We start from the raw sequence: 18,244 nt of genomic DNA, 5'->3' as shown, positions 1-18,244 counted from the left end.
TGAGATGGGTTGTATGAGTGTCCTCTTTACAATATTTTGGTAAGAGCATACACTTATATTTTATGTACTTTTCCACCATGTATATTTCACAATTAAAATGTTGTTCAAAAGTGTGATTTACAGGCTGATTGGGGACTCACACTGTGATCTAAGTACTAACACAGCCAAACCAGAGTATCTCACTTCCTCAGTAATGTCAGTCTCATGAATTTGAATGCTTTACATTATTCAATGAGGCTAATGATGAAGATCATTGGTGAATCTGTATCTGCAAAACTATTTTGCCTGAGAATTTCAGTATTGGATCTTTAGTTCATTTAACAATGTAATTCACATAAAATGGCAATGATATAGCTCGTTAATTAATTGCTGACATTTATGAGCAGATGAGTGAAATACATACTAAAGGATACAGCAGCTCTTTGTAAGAGCTATGATTAAATGGCCCTGATCTGCATGGTCACAAACAAAAGTGCTGCCACAGATGGTACATAATTATTGCTTTGAAATAACTCAAGGTTCAAATGCTTAGAATATATCACCTTTCAACACTGAATTCTCTTCTATATTCAGGGTGACTATACTACAAAGGCTGACTGAGTAAAGTGATTAGAAACAGATGGAATGTTGTTCCTATTGTCCTACTGCTATTCTGGGTGTGTACAATACTATTTTCACATAAGTTAAGTTTATATATTAATAGGCAATAATTATTATTAGCTCCATTTTACGACTGAGGAAATTAAGGTCCAGACAGGTTAAATAACTTGCCCAAGGTCACATGGTTAATGAGGGCTTGGCTATGATGTCACATCTGATTCCCAGCTGCATCTTCTTTCTCCACCATATGACATGGCCATGACTGTGTGTACCTCTATCTCTAGAACAGACATCATCCCTGTACATGTAGAAGCACATACTCACACACACTTTTCTCCCTCCGTTTCTGTTTCCTTCCCTCCCTTCTCCTCTCCCTTGAGAGACAACTCTGGAGAGATAGATGGATGGATGAATAGATAGATAGATAGATAGATAGATAGAGAGCTAGATAACAGATATACTCTCAAATTCTTCTATTTTTTCTTTACCACTTTTGACAATGATTTCAGCAAACACTTCATGGATACATTTACAAGTCAGAATAGAGCCAGATTTTTCCACAAGAAAACATTTTACCTTGTCACATGAGGTATTAAACAACAGTAATAATAAATGTTTTCAGTTAGATCTCAGCCTGGATAAAATGTTTAGGTTATCTGAAAATAGCTATCTTTTCCCACCAGTTACATCCTTGTATTGTGTTCCTCTGCTGCTATCAAATGACAGCAAAGAGGGACAGAGAAGGAGGGGGAGATAGACAGAGGGAGAGAGAATAGAATAGAACAGAAAGAACTGACTCCCTAACACCCAGGTAGTTGAATAGCTAAACCTAGGTTAAATATAAAGTTTTTTTTTTTGTTTTAATTGACAAAGAGGTCACTGGGTCATTAGGTAACTGGTTCAGATATCAAACATTCTTGCTCCATATCTCAGAATATTCTTGTCACCCAAAGGTGCTTCTCCACAGGAGCCCCAGAGGTGACACCTCATGACTAGGGTATCCATATCAGGTAAATCTCAAGGGAGGATTTTCTGTCACCAAAGACTGAGGGTCAGAATTCTGAGGTGTTGGAATTAGGAAGAAACCTGCCCAGCAAAGGGAGAGTTCGAGACTGAAAACTTCCTCATGAATGCAGCCGCCAGTTATTGCTCCATTCACTCTTTTCACCCTTTCCTGCAGAATTTATAAGCTGTTCCTTATTTTCTCCCTAGACTCACAATAGATAAATTCGCACTCTAACTTGTCTTCTACCAATGCAGCACCACAGGACTGCAGTTAATTCTAGAAACTTGCATAGAAGATACAAATGTCTAGTTTACGACCCAGCAGATTGTTTTAAAATATCTGTCCCCTTAGACCTTCTCCCCCAAAGATACATGAGGGTCATAATAGAACCTAGTAATAATCCTAACCACAATGATAAGAAGAAAAACACTACAGAGAAGTGAAAACAGGAGCTTTTTGAGACTACAATAATTCAAGCTAAAGCATGTGTATGAAATAGCCCCTATCAACATCTGATTTGTGACTTAGAGACAAACCTAGTTGAAAGGGGAACTACATGCTTCTAACAAAGGGTTACAGTTTTAAGAGCCTTGAGATCAGAAATGTTCTCTGAATTTGGAAGGTTTCTTTTTGCCATAAAGCAGCTAGAGTCCCCCTATAACTCCCTGACCTATAAAAGAGCCACTCCAGATAGACATTGCTTTTTGTTTTGAAGTCTCAGTTGGAACAGAGGGGACAGGATAAGGGAATAATAGCTTTTAAAGTCAGAGCAAGAAAACTAAAAGGGGTCTTATCTTGGTGTTTACTTCTTGGACCAGATTTCTAACCCTTCTCTGAAGCCCCCTGTTGAGACCAGGGACAAACAAGATGAAAGGGAGAAAACAGAGGAAAGGGAACAAAAGAACTTCAACCTCAGGATTCTTAGTCTTCAGGGAAAACACAAACAGGATGAGTCTGTGTTTTTGATTCTCTGTCCCCTGGATGTCAGGAAAAGGGGTAAGTACACAAAGGAGTTGGGCTTTCTGAGCAAGCTGAATCAAGTTTCTCAAAGTTTGACATATGAAAGTCCACAGCTCACATCACAGGCTTAGAGCCATCATAGCATTTCTCTGCTGGGAAGCAGTTTCTCTACCCCATACTTTGGTTCTGGCATGACCCACCTGCCACTTTGTTGTGGAGGAGAGGGAGGTGGTAAAAGGAAACAAACTCCCAACAGCATATGGAAGGCTTTCCTTGAGTGCTTCTACATTCCATCTGTTGAACTGTTCATTATCACATCTGTCTGAGCTCATGAGCAAATCTGCCAACTCTAATTCTTTTAAGAGAAACAAAAGGTACATGTTCAGGTAATGGCTGCCTTACTCATTTTTATTCAGGATGGCAAGAAAAGTCATTCTGAGTACAAATGGATTTGATTAATATGGAAGGCTTGTAAAGGACAAGAAAATATCTGAGGATCCTCTGCTGGCTGGATCCTACTGTGTGATGGACCAAAAGCTTTTTTTTCTTGACATATCTTCTCTTGCCTCAATCATCTGAACAACTTTTGTGCAAGTATCTCAATCTCCTTTTGCATTCTTTTAGAAAAAAAAAAGACAGATTTGAGACTTTACTGAAAACTGTGGACCTTGTACACTTTTACATACAACATCAGGGAATCCGTAGATCTGTTAGAATGTATACATGGAACCTCCTCATGGACCTAAAGTAAGGAACCTATGGTCTAAGACAAAAAAGTAATTAACATTTATTGAGTACTTACTCTATGTCAGGCACTAATGCTAATTGTTTTAAGTAGATTTTCTCAATTAATCATAACCACCCCATAGGATAGGGACCACTGTTATCTATTTTACTGATGAGAAAACAGTGGCACAGAGAGTCATGTGCTGCAGGTCCAACAGCTAGTAAGTGGCAGAGCCATGGTTCAAGCCCAGGCTATCTAGCTTTGGAGCTCCTCCTCTTAGCCACAAAGTCACAGCTTTGAAATAAAACAAATGAAAGTATTTTGTTTTTCCACATAGACCATGATTATAGCAGCTTCCTTTGGTCAGGCAGGGAGGCATTTGGATAATTTGCCTCTCAAGAGATCTGAAAAAGTTCAGATGATAATACACTGGGAGAAGGAAAGATGCTTGGCCAAGCAGTACAGGCTTACTACTAATCCTCTTCGTGGAACAAAACAAACACTAGGCAGGCCTTCTACTTTGTTTCCAAAGAATAGACCTATGGCACTGACATTAGGCCTTGAGCTTTGAGGTCTTGATCCAATAGTTAACATTAGTTTCAGAGTCATAATCTAGATACCTATAAAGGCCAGGAAAGTGATGCAAATGTGAGATGCAGGCTAATGTAAGGAAGTGAGTGGGGGAGGGACCATTACCAACTGGAGAGTGTGTGTCCTGTCTCAAGATACTTGCATTTCACAACAACAAAAAAAAAATCCTGTGAAGACCAAACAAGACATTCAGCCTGGGGGCTACCAGGTTGTGACTTCTGAGTAGACCATTTCTTTCCACTCTCAGTATTTCCAAGTATAGGGAATGCAATCAGTAAACAGAGGACACAAGCTAGTGTATGTCACAATTGATGTAATCTCCTTTTCACTGGAACCATGTTTTTATGTGCTAACCGATGGAGCAGTGCATCACTAGCAGAAAGATCTACACGCCAGAGAGGAATCCTGCTCAGGCAGTAAGTGATACCACACATCACATACCTCATACATAGGGAGCATTCAAGGTCAGATGCGTCAAAAGATGCCAGGGGAACACTAAGAGCAGGTTTGGCCTCCATATTGGTGGGAGGATCTGTGATTTAGAAAGCAGTAAGTCAGAGCTGGACCTACCTTGGCTTCACAGACTGTATTTCTGAGACTAAAGAACCCAATTACTTTTTTTGGTTTCCACTCTCACCCCCTTCTAGAAAGTTGATTTAGTGGCCACCTGACCCAGTGAGAATGGGACACCCTGAAGTAGACTCTCAAGGTGTCCAACAGCCCTATTAAAAGAGAAGTGCAAGTTAGGGGATCTCCAGGAGCCCTGGGGACTTCATTCTAGCATAACAGGCATCTCATACAGCAGGAGCAGCAGCAGCAACTCCATGGAATGTGCCGGGCCTTCAAAGCTGATACTGAATCTTGGCACTACCCACCTCTCTTGGAAAGCTATTGAGCTGCAGCTGCTGCTTCTCAGATGCCTACCTACAGAAACACAACTGGGAATGAGCCTGATCACACGACTGGTCCTTCATTCCTGGAACAGGGATTGGGGTAGGGAGAGTTTGGCCTCGCAGGAAGTGACACCATCAAGGGCATTGGGTATCATTGCTTGAGACTGTGCTTGACCTTATGCCTTGGCTTTCCATTATAATTATTCTTGAGCACTGGCAGTACACTGGGAACTGTGCATGTTCTCATAGAAACTTCCCAGCAACTCCTGAGGTATCACAGCTAAGTGCCAGAGCAGGGCCACACACCCAGAGCCTCAGGAGCCCTTATATAGAGAGCAAAAAAACTTGTATATACTGGGGAACCCAGGCATCTCCTCCAAGCCCCTTTCACCCTGGGTAGAGACTGTACCTGGCTTAGAGGCTTTATTAGGCACCCCTGTGTCTTGGGGTTCAATCTGACAGTGTTTCCTTTTCTTTTCCTGGCATTTGCCAGTCTTGATGGAGGCAGCTTCTAGAGAGGCAGAGTCTCCCTTCTCCTCCTCTTCTCCTTCCTGGTGTTTCATGTCACCTCGTTGCCCATCCTCCTTTACTTTCACTGGGTTCATCAGGCTTTTATGGTCCCCACTGGCTGCTGCATCCTCCTGACTGGAACAATGTGGGAGCTCCATATTTTCCTGGAGGAAGAAAGAGCCAAAGATCAGAACCTACTAAGGACTAATACCATGCTCTGATATTCATTCCACAAGGGACAGAGAGAGAACTATGCAGCTCTGATCATTTGGTGGACACATAGCTTAACTGGGGAGAGTAGTCATAAGGCATACTTCCTACTTCTGCCTACATATCATCAATGACAAAGGCATGCCCAGCTTGGGCAGAGTGGAGGGACTTCCCTAGACAAGGACAGAAAGGCATGTAGGGGAGAGATTCCTTGGGCAGTGGTGAAGGGGAGAAATGTAAGATGTAGCACCAGTCCCCTCTCCTATCCAGATCATTCCCCAGTTACCTACATTAAGGAAAGCAAGGCATGCAGTGAGGGTACCCTGTCACTCAGTGCTTCCTCTCACCTTACCACCATTCTAGGCTAGCTGCAAGCCCCACAGCCCAGCTCCAAAAGGACTTTAAGTAAGGCTTTGGCACAGGTACATCCATAGGCCTGCAGAGTTACCTCATGCTCCAGAGCTATATCTTATACTGTTCAAATGAACTAGGTCCAAACTATTCCCTTTAATAGATTTTAAGGAAGAAATCTGAAAAAGAGAAAAAATCATTGGGTAAAACAATCAATAATGTCTCTAGCCTTTTAAAGAATGTTTGTCCAGGAGAGGGATATTTGAAAATGGATCTAGAAATAAATCCAATGACAAAGTGTTTATGCGGATTTACCTGGAGAATCCCTCTCTATTCTAAATCCACAGTCTACAGGTCCAAATGCCCATGTTCCTGTTTCCCTTCCAACCCCTGCCAAAAAATTGGTAGACAGATGAAAAATGAGAGCCATAAGGTTGGAAGAAAACAATGAGGTGAGGAGAAAAAGGCTGTGGGTTTTCTCAATCTCTAACCTGGGGAGTTCAGGGATTTTTTTCCCAGCACCATAACAATGCTGTGTCCTCTACTCTCATGAGCCCTAGGCATTGTCTAAACAGGAGGACCCTGCTTTGCAAAGCACAGTTGAGATGGCAACCCTGTCCCTGTTCCCCAGCTGGCTCTCACTGGAAAGCCAGGGGTGCCCTTTTTCTTCATTTTGGATTGAATTACAATTAGAAGTCACTCCAGGCACTTTGCTTCAGTGTTAGTGTTCTTACTCATGTAATCATGATCTCATACAATTATTGAAATGTACTAGGGCTTCTCTGACTTTAGAAGATACTCTGAGTTCTGCCTTCCCCCTTTTTTAGTTGGAAACACCTGCATTTCATTCCTCCTCCTGAGCAGGGAGAGAAACTGGGACAATGTAAGGTTTCTACTTGCCAGAGAATCCAAGAAGCCACAGAGATCCCAGGGCTTCCATACAAGGGGAAGAACACAGGGCCCAAGTGGAGCAGGGACTGTAGTCCCAAGGAGTTGAAGTAGTCAGTACTAAACCCTGCCTTCAAGTCTGCACCCCAGCGGCTTCCCACTTGCCGTCTGCTGAGAAAGCCAGGGCCTGGAGCCCATCTCTCCGTGATTCTGTTCCTTTGTTTTCAAAGAAAAGCACAAATACCTGTCTTCCTTCCAGGAACTTAACCCTTCCATAATTGCTTTCTTTTTCTCATCCTCAAATAGGTACTGGAAGTCTACTTATGTATATAAGGCATGTTGCAGGAATAGGTAATTACTTCCACTTGGGAATCAAATGGAGTTGTCTTTACACAAGGAAATCAGCTGGTGCTCAAAGACCAGCAAGTTGAACAAACAAAAAGCAGGAAAGGAGGAGCTGTCAGGCCCTTTTCCCAGGCTCCACCCCTAGGCTGATAAAGCCACCTCATTGAATGGCTCCAACGGAAGTGGACCAATTCCTTTCCAGTTCTGTCAAATCTCTCTCAGCTGGGTCTAAACCAAGAACTGAAAAATAAATGTAACAAATCATAAACCCTGGGACCATGCCTGAAATCCAGTCTTATCTTTAAGAAGTAACCTTCTAACAAAGAACATAACCACTAGCCATTCCATTTCTTCTTTCTCAGGAACTGAAGTAGGAGAGGTAGGGCTCACTCCCCAGGCTTGCCCACAAAACAGCCAAACGAAGCGTCACAAACAAGCTGGGTGAGTTGAGTTTTACCTGTGACAACTTTGGTAGATTATGGCTGGCGCCTTCAGTAGCCATTGACTCTACGTGTTCCTTTAATCTAGGGTGAGGTGCCAACAGCTTCAGGATATCGGGAGAATGTTCCTGAGAATCCCCCGGGACTGATGGTGAAAAGAAACTAAGGAGAAGCTGTGACATAAAACAGAAGACTTCACTACTTAAATTTCTACAGGGACTAAGGTGAAGGGGGAGGGGGAGGAAGGGGCAGGGGGCAAAGCTTGCAGGGCAAAACTCCAGGGGGGAAGCCTTGGACCAGATAGACCAGGGCAGACCAGGGCAGACCACTGCAGGAGTCCTCACTTCAACATGCATCAGAATCTCTTGGGAGCTTACTAAAAGTCGAGCTTCTGAGTTCCCATGCCTGGCTCCCCAGGTCTGAAGTGTGGCCCAAGAATCTGCACTTTTAAAAGGCATCACAGATGCCTCTGTCACCCTAGTCAAACTTAAGAACTGTCACCCCAGTGCTACCACTACATAGAAATGTCTGCATAGGGTTTAAAAACCTATTTAGGAGAAAAGAGACAAAGTGAAGGCAGGAGACAAACATCACCTGGGGGACCTGGAGGCATGTTTGTAATACCTCAGTGGGTAAAAGTCTACCATTGTCTTCTAGGTCCTGATATTTTTTTCCCTTTGCCTGTCCATTTTACTTCCTCTTTTCTCAACCATCATCCCTGGATCTTTAATCCCTTTCACACTGAAGTGTTAGAAAAAGCAGAAGCTGACCTTCCTCCCTGTTCCCAGCCTCTTGTCCTCTATTCTGACCTTCGCTTTTCAAAGAAAGTCAAGTAACTTCAAACACTAGTACTGGGGCAGACAAGTTCCAGTGTATAGCTGGTTGCATTGTGATTGGATAAGCCTGTTGGGTGAGAAGATCCAAAAGGGACTGGGAGTCAATGACAGGTGTTCTAGTATAGGCTGCATCATTGGCTGCCCACATTCTTGCCTCAATTTGCCCCTGTGCCAACAGGGACTGTGAATACATGTGTATATATTATATGTAACATGTAACACGGAACAGGTCACTTGGCTTCTAAAACATTCAAGTGTTCACCACTGAGAGGCCCCTGCAGTGTTTGGAGACCCACTAAGGGATGCTTCACCCCCTTGTTCAGGGTACATAGTCAGGATATTAACTGATCAAGGGAACCTGACAGAAACTCTGACCAAACTCTCTCCAGTTTGATTTGTCCCTTTGCTGGCCCCCACAGTTCCTTCATGATGTTCCTTCAGATGCCAGCACTTACCACGTAACCAAACCTTGCTCAGCCTTCAAGGCTCAGTTCCAGTGCTACCTACCCCTACTACTCCAGCCTCCCTGATGTCACCTGTCCTTTCGTGTTCTCCACTGAACTATAATATAGCACCTTACACTGCATAGTCTCGTGTCAGCCTCAAATTTTATCACAGATGTAAGTCTTTCTCTCTCACCAGATAGGCAGCTTCTAGAGGTCACATATAGATGTCCAACATATACTCATCACACTGGATGGAATTGAATTAAGACACTTATCCATCCCAGGACCCAGGGAGAGCCCTTGGGTTCGGCCCAAAGTCCTCAGACAGATCTGTATCCTTCCATTTCTGGAAACCCACTTCCTAGGTCTAAGTTGGTAAAGGAGTGAGGTGAGGAGGCACTTACAGTACCCAGGGGCATAAATGCCAGCTTTCAGGGCCTCTCCTGCACAGAAGCCAAAGTTGGCTCTCAGAAGCTGTCTTGAATGGCCCAACAGGATCAACTCATTTCTAAAGCAATCTCTCACATTCTTCCCAAAACAGTGTGATTCTTTTCAGTAGCAGCCACACACCATCTTAAGGTATGAAGATAAAAAGGGCAGAGCTGGTGAGGGGGAGCTGAGGTAGAAGGGAGAAATCAAGGGAAACAAGGCAGAAACAACAGCAGCACTTTGTTTCTTCCCTTTACTACCTGAGATTTTATTCTCAGCCTTCCCAGTGGCTTTGGAAAACAAAAGTTGGGGTCAACTATCAGTGAGAATAATCATTCCACATACGTGAAAGTCAGACCTACTTCAGTGTCAGCCCTAAAAAGGCCCAAATGGGTCAAGAAGGGGAAAAGAAGAATCTGAGGTCTGTGTCTAAGGTAACTAATTAATGCCAAGTGAACCTGGACCATCTCTATCAAATCTGAAAGTGGGGAAATACAATAAATAAACACTACTGAGGGCCCTCAGTGTTCTTAAATGGCTATCATGCTCTTGTCACACTTAGGTGATATTTGCCTCTAAATTCTTGCCCCAGCTTCAGCCTCAACACATTGAGGACTAACACTGTGGCTTATGCCTCTGATCCTTGAACCTGACATCTGCTTCTGTTGGCCTTTGCATACTCTGTCCCCAAAGTCAAGGTTTTTCTAACTGCCTCTGTCCAGCCAGTCCAGATCTTGATGGTCCCATTGCTACTCTCTGCCCAGCTCCAGCAATGAATGCTGAAAGTCCTGGAGTGTCATCCCAGAACAGCAGGATGGTGAGGCAGCTAGAAGGCAGACTCTGGAAGCAGGCAGAGTTGAGTTTGAATGCTCTTCCACCAATCACTAGCTGTGTGACCTTGGGGAAGTCACCAAGCCTCAGAATCCTCATCCATCTTATTTGTAACATGGGGACAAATAATAGTACCTATTCCCATAGACATGTTGTGGGGATTAAATTATATCTCCCACAGAGAGCCCTAGCACACTGCCTGGTGCATAGGAAACACTCAATAAGTGTCAGCTATTATTATGATTATTATTATTATTATTATTATCCACACCATGGACTACACTTAAGATTTGGGGAAGGGTCCACAGCTTGGAGGATCCACCTGTGCTTTTCTCAAGAACTACCTTGTCCATATTCCCAAATCAGGTCAAAACAACTCCCCAGAAATGTGTCAAGGCAGAACCTCCAGGGCTCCTCTTTCCTTCATACATCTATTTTGCTGAAGATTCATTTCTGGAGCTTTCAGGAGACCAGTCCTGTCTCTTGCTGCCTTTTTCATCTAATGCTCTGCCAAACCACACTAGAACAGAAGTACTTGGGGTGTAGTGGTAAATTGGAGGTGGGGCATAGGGAGAGCAGAGGCCACCACTGACTGTCAACATCCAACTTCAGGCCAATTAGCCAGGCACACTGAGAGCACACTGCACAAGGCTAAGCAACAAAGTCTGTGAAGTGAGGATGCTTGAGCCTTCACTAATACTCTCAGTACTTCATGCAGCTTTTTCAAATAACCACATTCTCCTGGGACTCAATAGGTAGAACAACTGTTTGGATTACAGTCATACCTTGGTACTCGTTGGCTTCAGAACTTGTCAAACCCCGTACTTGTCACATTTTGACAAGAAAAAAGTTTCAACACTCAGTGCTTGCTCAGGACTCATCGACTCATCGCACTTGTATGAGCCACGATGCCGCCCCGCAAGGGAAAATGCTTTATCGTATGGTACTCATTGGTTTTGGCACTTGTCACAAGTTCTGGAATGAATTAACGACAAGTACTGAGGTACTACTGTATATTGTAATGGTCCCTAATTTACATTTGTGAGATAGGGTATGTGTTTTATTTCTAGCAATGGACTTGAAGGTTGAAGTTGTGCATATGGCAAGGGAGATGGGAACCAGCATCCTTTCTGAGGAGCTGGCTTTCCAGTGTGGCTGGTAAAGCTGTGACTCGGTCAAAGTAATGTTCTACAGCTGCAGACAGCCCCACACCTGTGCCCTCCTGTCAATAGCCAGAATCTCCTCAGTGAGCCTCCATCCCCATGTTAACCAGTTTGGATTTATTTTGTCTTGTTTTTTGTCCCACTGAAAACCCAAATCCTGAGTCAAAGAAGCAAGAACATTCCTCACAGTTTCCTACAGAAATGCAACAACAGGTCTATCTAATTGTACACACCAAGAAGAGGGTGATTTGGGAGCAATCAATTGGCACTTGTGTCTCCATTCTGTCTCCATAACCCAGGGATCCCCCCAACTCAAGACCCCAAATGCCCTGGAAGGCAGTTCCCTCATTCCCCTTCCTAGAGAAGACAGTGAAATGGGAGCCCACTGGGCAGCTGGACCTGATGTCATCTCAACTCACCCTTTGGGCTTCAGATCTTGCTCTTTTGTTCTTTCCATCCAGGGACACACAGTATAGAAATTCTCTTAGTGCTTCCTCCACCTTGCCTAGGGTGGCTAAGGCTTGTGCTTTTCTGAAGTGTGCCTAAAAGAAAATGTTAGCATTCAATCCCACTCTTATTCACTTTCTTGACACTGCTCTTCTTAACACTAGCTAAAGACTTCATAGGTATTCACTATTGCCTGAAGCATTTCAAAGGATTATCTTTTATACAGCCCTACAACGTAGGCAACTGTTCTGAAGTCCATTTTAAAGAAAACAAAACTAAAACCCAGATAAGTGACTTGCCCAAAGTAACAGAGCTGATAAATTCTGGAATCAGGGTTTGAGCCTGGGAATGACTGACACTGAAGTCCAAATTTTTAACCACTGGGCAGTACTACCTCCCACCCCCCAACCACGTGGCCCCACCATTGTATTGAAGGGATCAACAACTGGAGGGACTAACAGTCATTTCAACACAAACTAACCAGCTTTCAGGACCTGCCCAAATATGTCTTTGTACCAACTAGTCTGTCAAGCAGAGGCCTTGTCCACATTACTGGCTTGAATGACCACCTACACTTACTGATCATGTTTTAGAAGATGCCCAAGGGAAGGGATATCACCTCTCTGAGACCTCAACAACAAAGCTGGAACTAAAACTGTGGTCTAGGACCCTCAGACAGTTCTACCCAACAGTGCAGACTGTCCTTTAAAGGGCTAACCAGGGGCAGAGAAGTAAGCCTCTCCACTTACCTATGGGAAACTGAAACTCCTGTTTAATACTTCCATCAACTCTTCCTCCACTGGGGAAGTTACTTTTCCCACTTCATCCCAAAGGGTCCATTACTTACTCAGCCCTGTTTCCCACTGCACTATCAAGACCTCCACTCTTAGGCCCTAGGTCAAGGGTAAGAGTGAAAAAAATTGCAAGAGAAGCCCTCTTACCCCTGGACAGCTCCCTGACCTGTGCTGCTGCAAGGTCTGAAATGCTCTCACTGAAGCTCCTTTGGGTTAAGACATTGATGACTTTTAGCAACCTGTAAATGCATTCCTTGGCAAAGAGAACATACTACTAATCCATTACCCATGAAAATCTTCTCATGAAAGACATATAAGATTCACTTAGACATTAATGGCATTGTATGTTTTACCTGAAGTTCCCGGAACCCCCCAAATGTTTGATAATCTGTTATTTTTGTAAGTTTGACATCAAAAGTCATGAGGTAGCAAAGCCTGACCTAAAATGACATGAAGTGCATTATATTCTTTATCTCACTTAGTGTGAATTGTCATGTAATACACTGCAGGAACATTTGTGTGTTTGATTGTGAGACACTGTCTAAAACTCTCTGAGGGTGTTAATTCATTTAAAGTCTTTCTGGAATTGGAAGCATTCCTGAGTCTGAGCACATCTGGCCCCATGAAATTCATAAAGGAATCATGGACCTGGACTTGCGTAAGTTGAGTGTCCAAAGAAGGCATCCTAGGATTGCACAGAGCGAGCACTACACCAAGACTCAGCAAGTGTTATGGCTCACAGAATGGACCTTTGGCCATGCTCACCTGTGACCTTCACTGCATCCCTGTGAGAGGTGATCAAGAAAGATAGCAATAGCTTCATTTTCCAAACAAGGACACTTGGAGTCCAGAGAGTAAAGCGACTTCCCCATGGTCACTTAGCCAGGAAAAAGTAGAGTCCAGGTTCAAATCTTATCTTCTAAACCAAATTTTGACATGTGGCTGAAAGCCAGTTGCTAAGGCCACACACAGATGCAAAAAGTGACACTTTGCATCCTGGTATCCTGAGAGATGCTTAGCCTGTCTTTTTCCCCACCCTTCTATGTGTCCTAGATGTTTGTGGATACTGGCAGGTTGACTGACTATATTAAGGACTCTAAATGGCACAACCAGCCAGCAATACTTCTCTTACCCTCTTCTTTCTACTATGCCTGGAAAATAATGGTGGTGATGATGACAGCAAACATTTATACAATGCTATGTGCCAGGCATTGTTCTAAGCACTTTACATGTTTTAGCTCATGTAATCCCCACAACAAATGCTCTTAAGTAAGCACTTTGAATATCCTTATTTTATAGATGATAAGATGAGGCACAGAGAGGTTAAGTAATTTGCCCAAGGTCACACAGCTTATAAAAGTAGCAGAGTTGGGACATAAACTCAGATAATTCGGCTCCCAAGTCCACGCTGCTGTGCAGGTCATCAATTGAAGATCAAATTGGAGAAGAATCCAGTTGCCTTGAAGACCCCTAAGACACCCTTTGTCAAGGGACCCTCAGCTCCTTTGAAAAGCTGTCTCCCAGCTCTGCTTGATCTCTGATGCCTCCACCCCACCCTGGGCAGCAGCCCTTCTTGCCAATTCCTGTCTACAATATAACCCCTTCCCATCCCTCCCATTCCACACTCACCTTAAAACCCATTGGGCGGAGCTTACATGCTATTTCTGCATCATGCAGTGCGTCCTCATGAGACTCCAAGGTGAAATAAATTTGAGACCGGTTGCTATAAAGCAAGTGGTCATTCGGAGCTGCCAAATGAGGGAGAAAAAGCCCTCATTAATGGCCCCCAGCAGAAATACATTATAAGTCCTGTGTGAGGATACCTCTTAAGCAAATGGCAAGTTTTCTAGGACTTTTCTCTTGGAGATCCAAAAGGTTAGACTCAATTTCTACCTCTAATATTGCCCCTGCTGACCACACATCCCCAGCCACTCTGGCTTTGAGATGTCCCTGCTGTAAAGAAATAATTTTTGCCCCTCTCTCAAGCAGTTCCTTAGAGGGACTGTGGTGTCAGTGATGCATCAACAACTTTGACATAGAGCAAATCCTGGCACCCAGCTTTGTAGTCATATGGGACTAGCAACTGGCAGCCTGGCTTCTGACTGAAGTATTACCCATAAGGAAACAGGCCAAGGAGTGCAAAGAGGGAGGTGGCCAGATGTGACCTGCATCCTGGCCACCAGGAAGACCAGTTCAAGTTAGTCCTCTGGTGGTAACAGCAACCTCTCTGTGTAGAAACTGTGAACATAGGAAGTTTCTCTAAGAAAATGGAAATGTATTTGCAAGGCTCTATCCTTTCATTACCAAGGTCAAATGTGAATGAACCTGAGCAAGTTTCCTGAACATAAAGTGAGGTTGGCTGTCCCAACACTCTGAATCACTAGATGCCAGGGCTGGACAGGCCTTTAGAAACCATCTGGCTCAACCAACCCATTCTTCAGATGAGAAAAATCAAGCACAGAGAAGGGAAGGTATCTGCTGAAAGTCACACAGCTAGTTGGTCAGATTCATTGTTAACTGGCCAGACTTAGAATCTGGGGTGGGGGACAGTTTTGTTTTTTTCTGAAGGGGGGATACAGTGTTTAGAATAATGAGGAGAGCCTGGCCGTCCTCCAGCAGAAAGATACTCCTTGCTGGGAAGGCTCCTTTCCTCCTAGAAGGGTGAAGTAGTCTTGACATTTTCACCCTGATTGCTCTGACCATGCAAGGAAAAAACCCAGGGAAAATGAGCCCTGCAGAGGTGGCTGAAAAGAATGGAACCTCTCTTGGAGATCTGGACTTAAGTGGCCTCCACCTGTCTTCCTCACATTGCTGTACTCTTCCAGAGGGACCTGCCTCCAGCTTATATTGAGGGAACAGGCTCCCCCCCACAGGTGTGTGCTGAGGGTTTGCTTGGGTGCCTATTCCTTACTGTAAATATATTAGCAAAAAGTTTGCAGTCCTCTCTGTTCCTTCGTTTCTGCAGCACATGCCAGCCCAGTGACAGTTCAGTGTGTGTGTGCATAGGGGGTGTGTGTGTGTGTGTGTGTAGGAAATCCCCATCTCCTTCAGGTGCTAGTCTTGACCGGTCAGCCTTAATTCCTCCCCTTCCTTCCAATACCTGTTGCCAGTTCTGGGGAAGGATCAACAGGTGGAGGCTCCAGCCCACCCCCTCCTCCACCCATCAGAATCAAGCTCAGGGCACCCTCAATCCCAGAGCCCTGTCTGACCAGCCCTGCTGCCTCCTTCCTCCCCAGCACGCTTCGTCAGACACCGCGCCCCACTGGCTGAGCTTCTGGCTGCCTGCCTGAACTGGGAAACACAGGCAAGAGGCTCAGTGGCCACTCCCTGGGTCCAGATGTGGCAAGGGAATGTAGAGGGAACTTCTCGATACAGAAATGCCGGCGCCCTAGTCCGGCCGCAGGCATGGAGTTACCCACGTTGTCCTTGAATCCACAAAGCCCACCCATCCGTCTCCGGGCAGCACAGGAAAGCGGGACAGAGGCCTGTCCCAGTCGCAGCTTGCCCACAGCCTCCCGGGATTCCTGAGCAGTCGCCAGGCCGGTCTCTTACCGAGCTGGCAAGGTAAGGGTTCCAGGCGAGGGCGCAGGCAGCGGGCTGGAGCGGGAAGGGGGTGGGGGAGCGTCTATTTCAGCTGAGGATCGTGTGATAGGAAGCGGTGACAATGAGTCACAGGGCAGCGGGGCGCGAGCGCTCCTCCCCTCCATGCTCGCGGGATGGTTTCCGAGGCGAGCGTGGCCCACTTCGGTTACCTCAGCCGTTACACAATCCTGCCCGCCTGCCTGCCCGCCCGCGCGAAGGAGGGGCTGCCTGGCCCGGGCCACTCGCGGCCCTTATGCAACCAGTGCTCTCCTGACCTAATTCCACGCCGGACCCACCCCACCCTGAGCCGCCGCCCCGGAAGGGACACCTCCGAGCCAAAACGGCGGCCCGGGCAGTGCGGGACAGCAGACGAAGGCGCTTAGTGAACACTTCGGGCTGGCAGGAATCCAGCAGAGCCAGCGCGAGGGTGGAAAGGGTGCGAAGTTTCCCTCTCAGCAGGGAAGGTGCAGGCAGGTGTAAGAGGGGACCCAGGCGTGCAAAGGCAGAGGGAGGGGAAAAGACCGGGAAACAGAGTCGGTGACACCCATCAACAAACGGAGTGACAGGGCTGGGAAAGACAGAGGAAAGGAGGAACGAAACAGTGCCATAAACACAAACAGAGATGCAGAAACACAGAGGCTAACAGGAGATACAGAAAAAAGCAAAGAGCAACAGGAACAGAGTCAGAGACACAGAAAAAGAAAGAAAAATTGGTAGGAATAGAAGAAAAAGTAAAAAACTGAACTCCGTAAACCCCTCCCCCACTCCGGTCCCGGTCCGTCCCACGATCCCCCGAACCCTCCTCCGCCAGGTCCATTCCTCATCTCCCTGCGGGTTCATTGCCGGGAGGCGCGGTAGGCTCACCTAGTCTGACTGCCTCGTTGTACTTGAGCAGCGCCGCTTCAACCTGGCGCTCGCGGTACAGTCGGTTGCCCTCGTGCCGGAGTTGCGACGCCCTTGCCGGACCAGGGAACAACTTGCCGAGGAGACCGCTGAGCACCACGTTGACCCTCAGCGGCGGCGGCGCCTGCTGACCAGCCCGCCGGGCTCCGCGCGCCCGCCCGGTGGCCACCATCAACGCCGAGAGCTTGACGCCGCACAACGCACAGCGCCGGTCAGCTGCCCGCTCGCGTTCCAGGCACAGTTTACAAAAGGTGTGGCCGCACGACAAGGACACGGGGTCTGATAGAAATCCATGGCACTTCCGGCACTTGAAGCCGTCCCACACCTCGGTGGCTTCAGCAGCCGTTGCCACCCCTTCCTCGTCCGACACCACCACGCAGCTTGCCGCGCTGCTCCGGTCCTCGGGCACCGGAGCCAGCGCTTCTCCTTGCGGGATGTTCTCCGCCAAGCAGCGCACCAGCTGCTCCAGTTGTTGGGCCACCAGCTGCTGACGTTCCGACAGCTGTCTGTACACCTCGAGAGCTTCCCGCAGGCGCCCCCCAGACGCCAGGGCATCGGCCTGTGTGAGCAGGACTTTGCACTCCGGCGTCGAGGCGGTAGGAGGCTGCTCTCGCTCCCGCTCCCGAGTCGGTAGAGGTTCGGAGCCTTTTGCCTCCGGATGGGAGCCCGTATCTACACGGGTCACTGGTGCCGACGGCTGCGCCAGCTCTAAGTTGTTGCTGCCGAGCTCGGAGGGCAAGCTCAGCATCTGTCCAGTTTGCAGTGAATCCATACAGGGAGTGACACGCGCGGGGCGAGGCGTCTAGGAGCCGGGGACCCGGAACTCAGAGCCGCAGCTGGAGGGAATTAGGGCTGCCACCGCGTCCGTGCGACCGCACACCGGTCCCTGCCGCGCCTCCGCGAGCTCCATGCCGGCCGCCGCGCGCAGGCTAATAACTGTCTTGTCTCAGCAAAGTGTTATATAAAACAGTACCACGTGACTCGCCGCCAAGCTGCTCATTGGCCAGCCACAGGAAAATTGTTACAAAACCAGACAGTTTTGTAACAGTGTTGCGCTTGCTTCTTTTGGCTTCACTTTTCTTGGCTTTTTTTTTTTTTGAGGTTGTTTGTGTTTACACTTCGCCTTACTTCCCCTGCCAATGTGGTTCCTTTTCAGACAAGGGAGAGAGAAACAAAACTCAGTGTGTTCTCTTGGGCTCTTCCATCTCCAAACTACCCCAATCCCATCTTCAGACCAGCCAGCAAACAAGTCCCCTCTTCCAGCCATTTGCTAGCGGCTCTTCTCCACCCTG

General features: G+C 46.5%; 1 protein-coding gene across 2 annotated transcripts in view; it reads right to left on the bottom strand.

Annotated features, from left to right (window-relative positions):
• The window catches only part of LONRF3 (LON peptidase N-terminal domain and ring finger 3), a 37,318-nt gene extending 19,416 nt beyond the window's left edge, over window positions 1-17,902 (bottom strand). The window contains exons 1-6 of one of the 2 annotated variants that reach the window (XM_036016903.1): window positions 16,914-17,902; window positions 14,097-14,215; window positions 11,646-11,768; window positions 7,539-7,694; window positions 5,187-5,451; window positions 4,326-4,416 (exon numbers count right to left, since the gene is read on the bottom strand). In XM_036016903.1, the coding sequence (XP_035872796.1) occupies window positions 4,326-4,416; window positions 5,187-5,451; window positions 7,539-7,694; window positions 11,646-11,768; window positions 14,097-14,215; window positions 16,914-17,724 (1,565 nt within the window). In that variant the 5' untranslated portion in view covers window positions 17,725-17,902. The remainder of the gene's footprint in view (window positions 1-4,325; window positions 4,417-5,186; window positions 5,452-7,538; window positions 7,695-11,645; window positions 11,769-14,096; window positions 14,216-16,913) is intronic. The other variant, XM_028522899.2, reaches the window with a different exon arrangement.
• Window positions 17,903-18,244: the final 342 nt, after the last annotated feature.

This window comes from Phyllostomus discolor, chromosome X, assembly GCF_004126475.2.
Source record: "Phyllostomus discolor isolate MPI-MPIP mPhyDis1 chromosome X, mPhyDis1.pri.v3, whole genome shotgun sequence".
Lineage (NCBI taxonomy): Eukaryota > Metazoa > Chordata > Mammalia > Chiroptera > Phyllostomidae > Phyllostomus > Phyllostomus discolor.
This window is presented reverse-complemented; position numbering and strand designations above follow the sequence as displayed.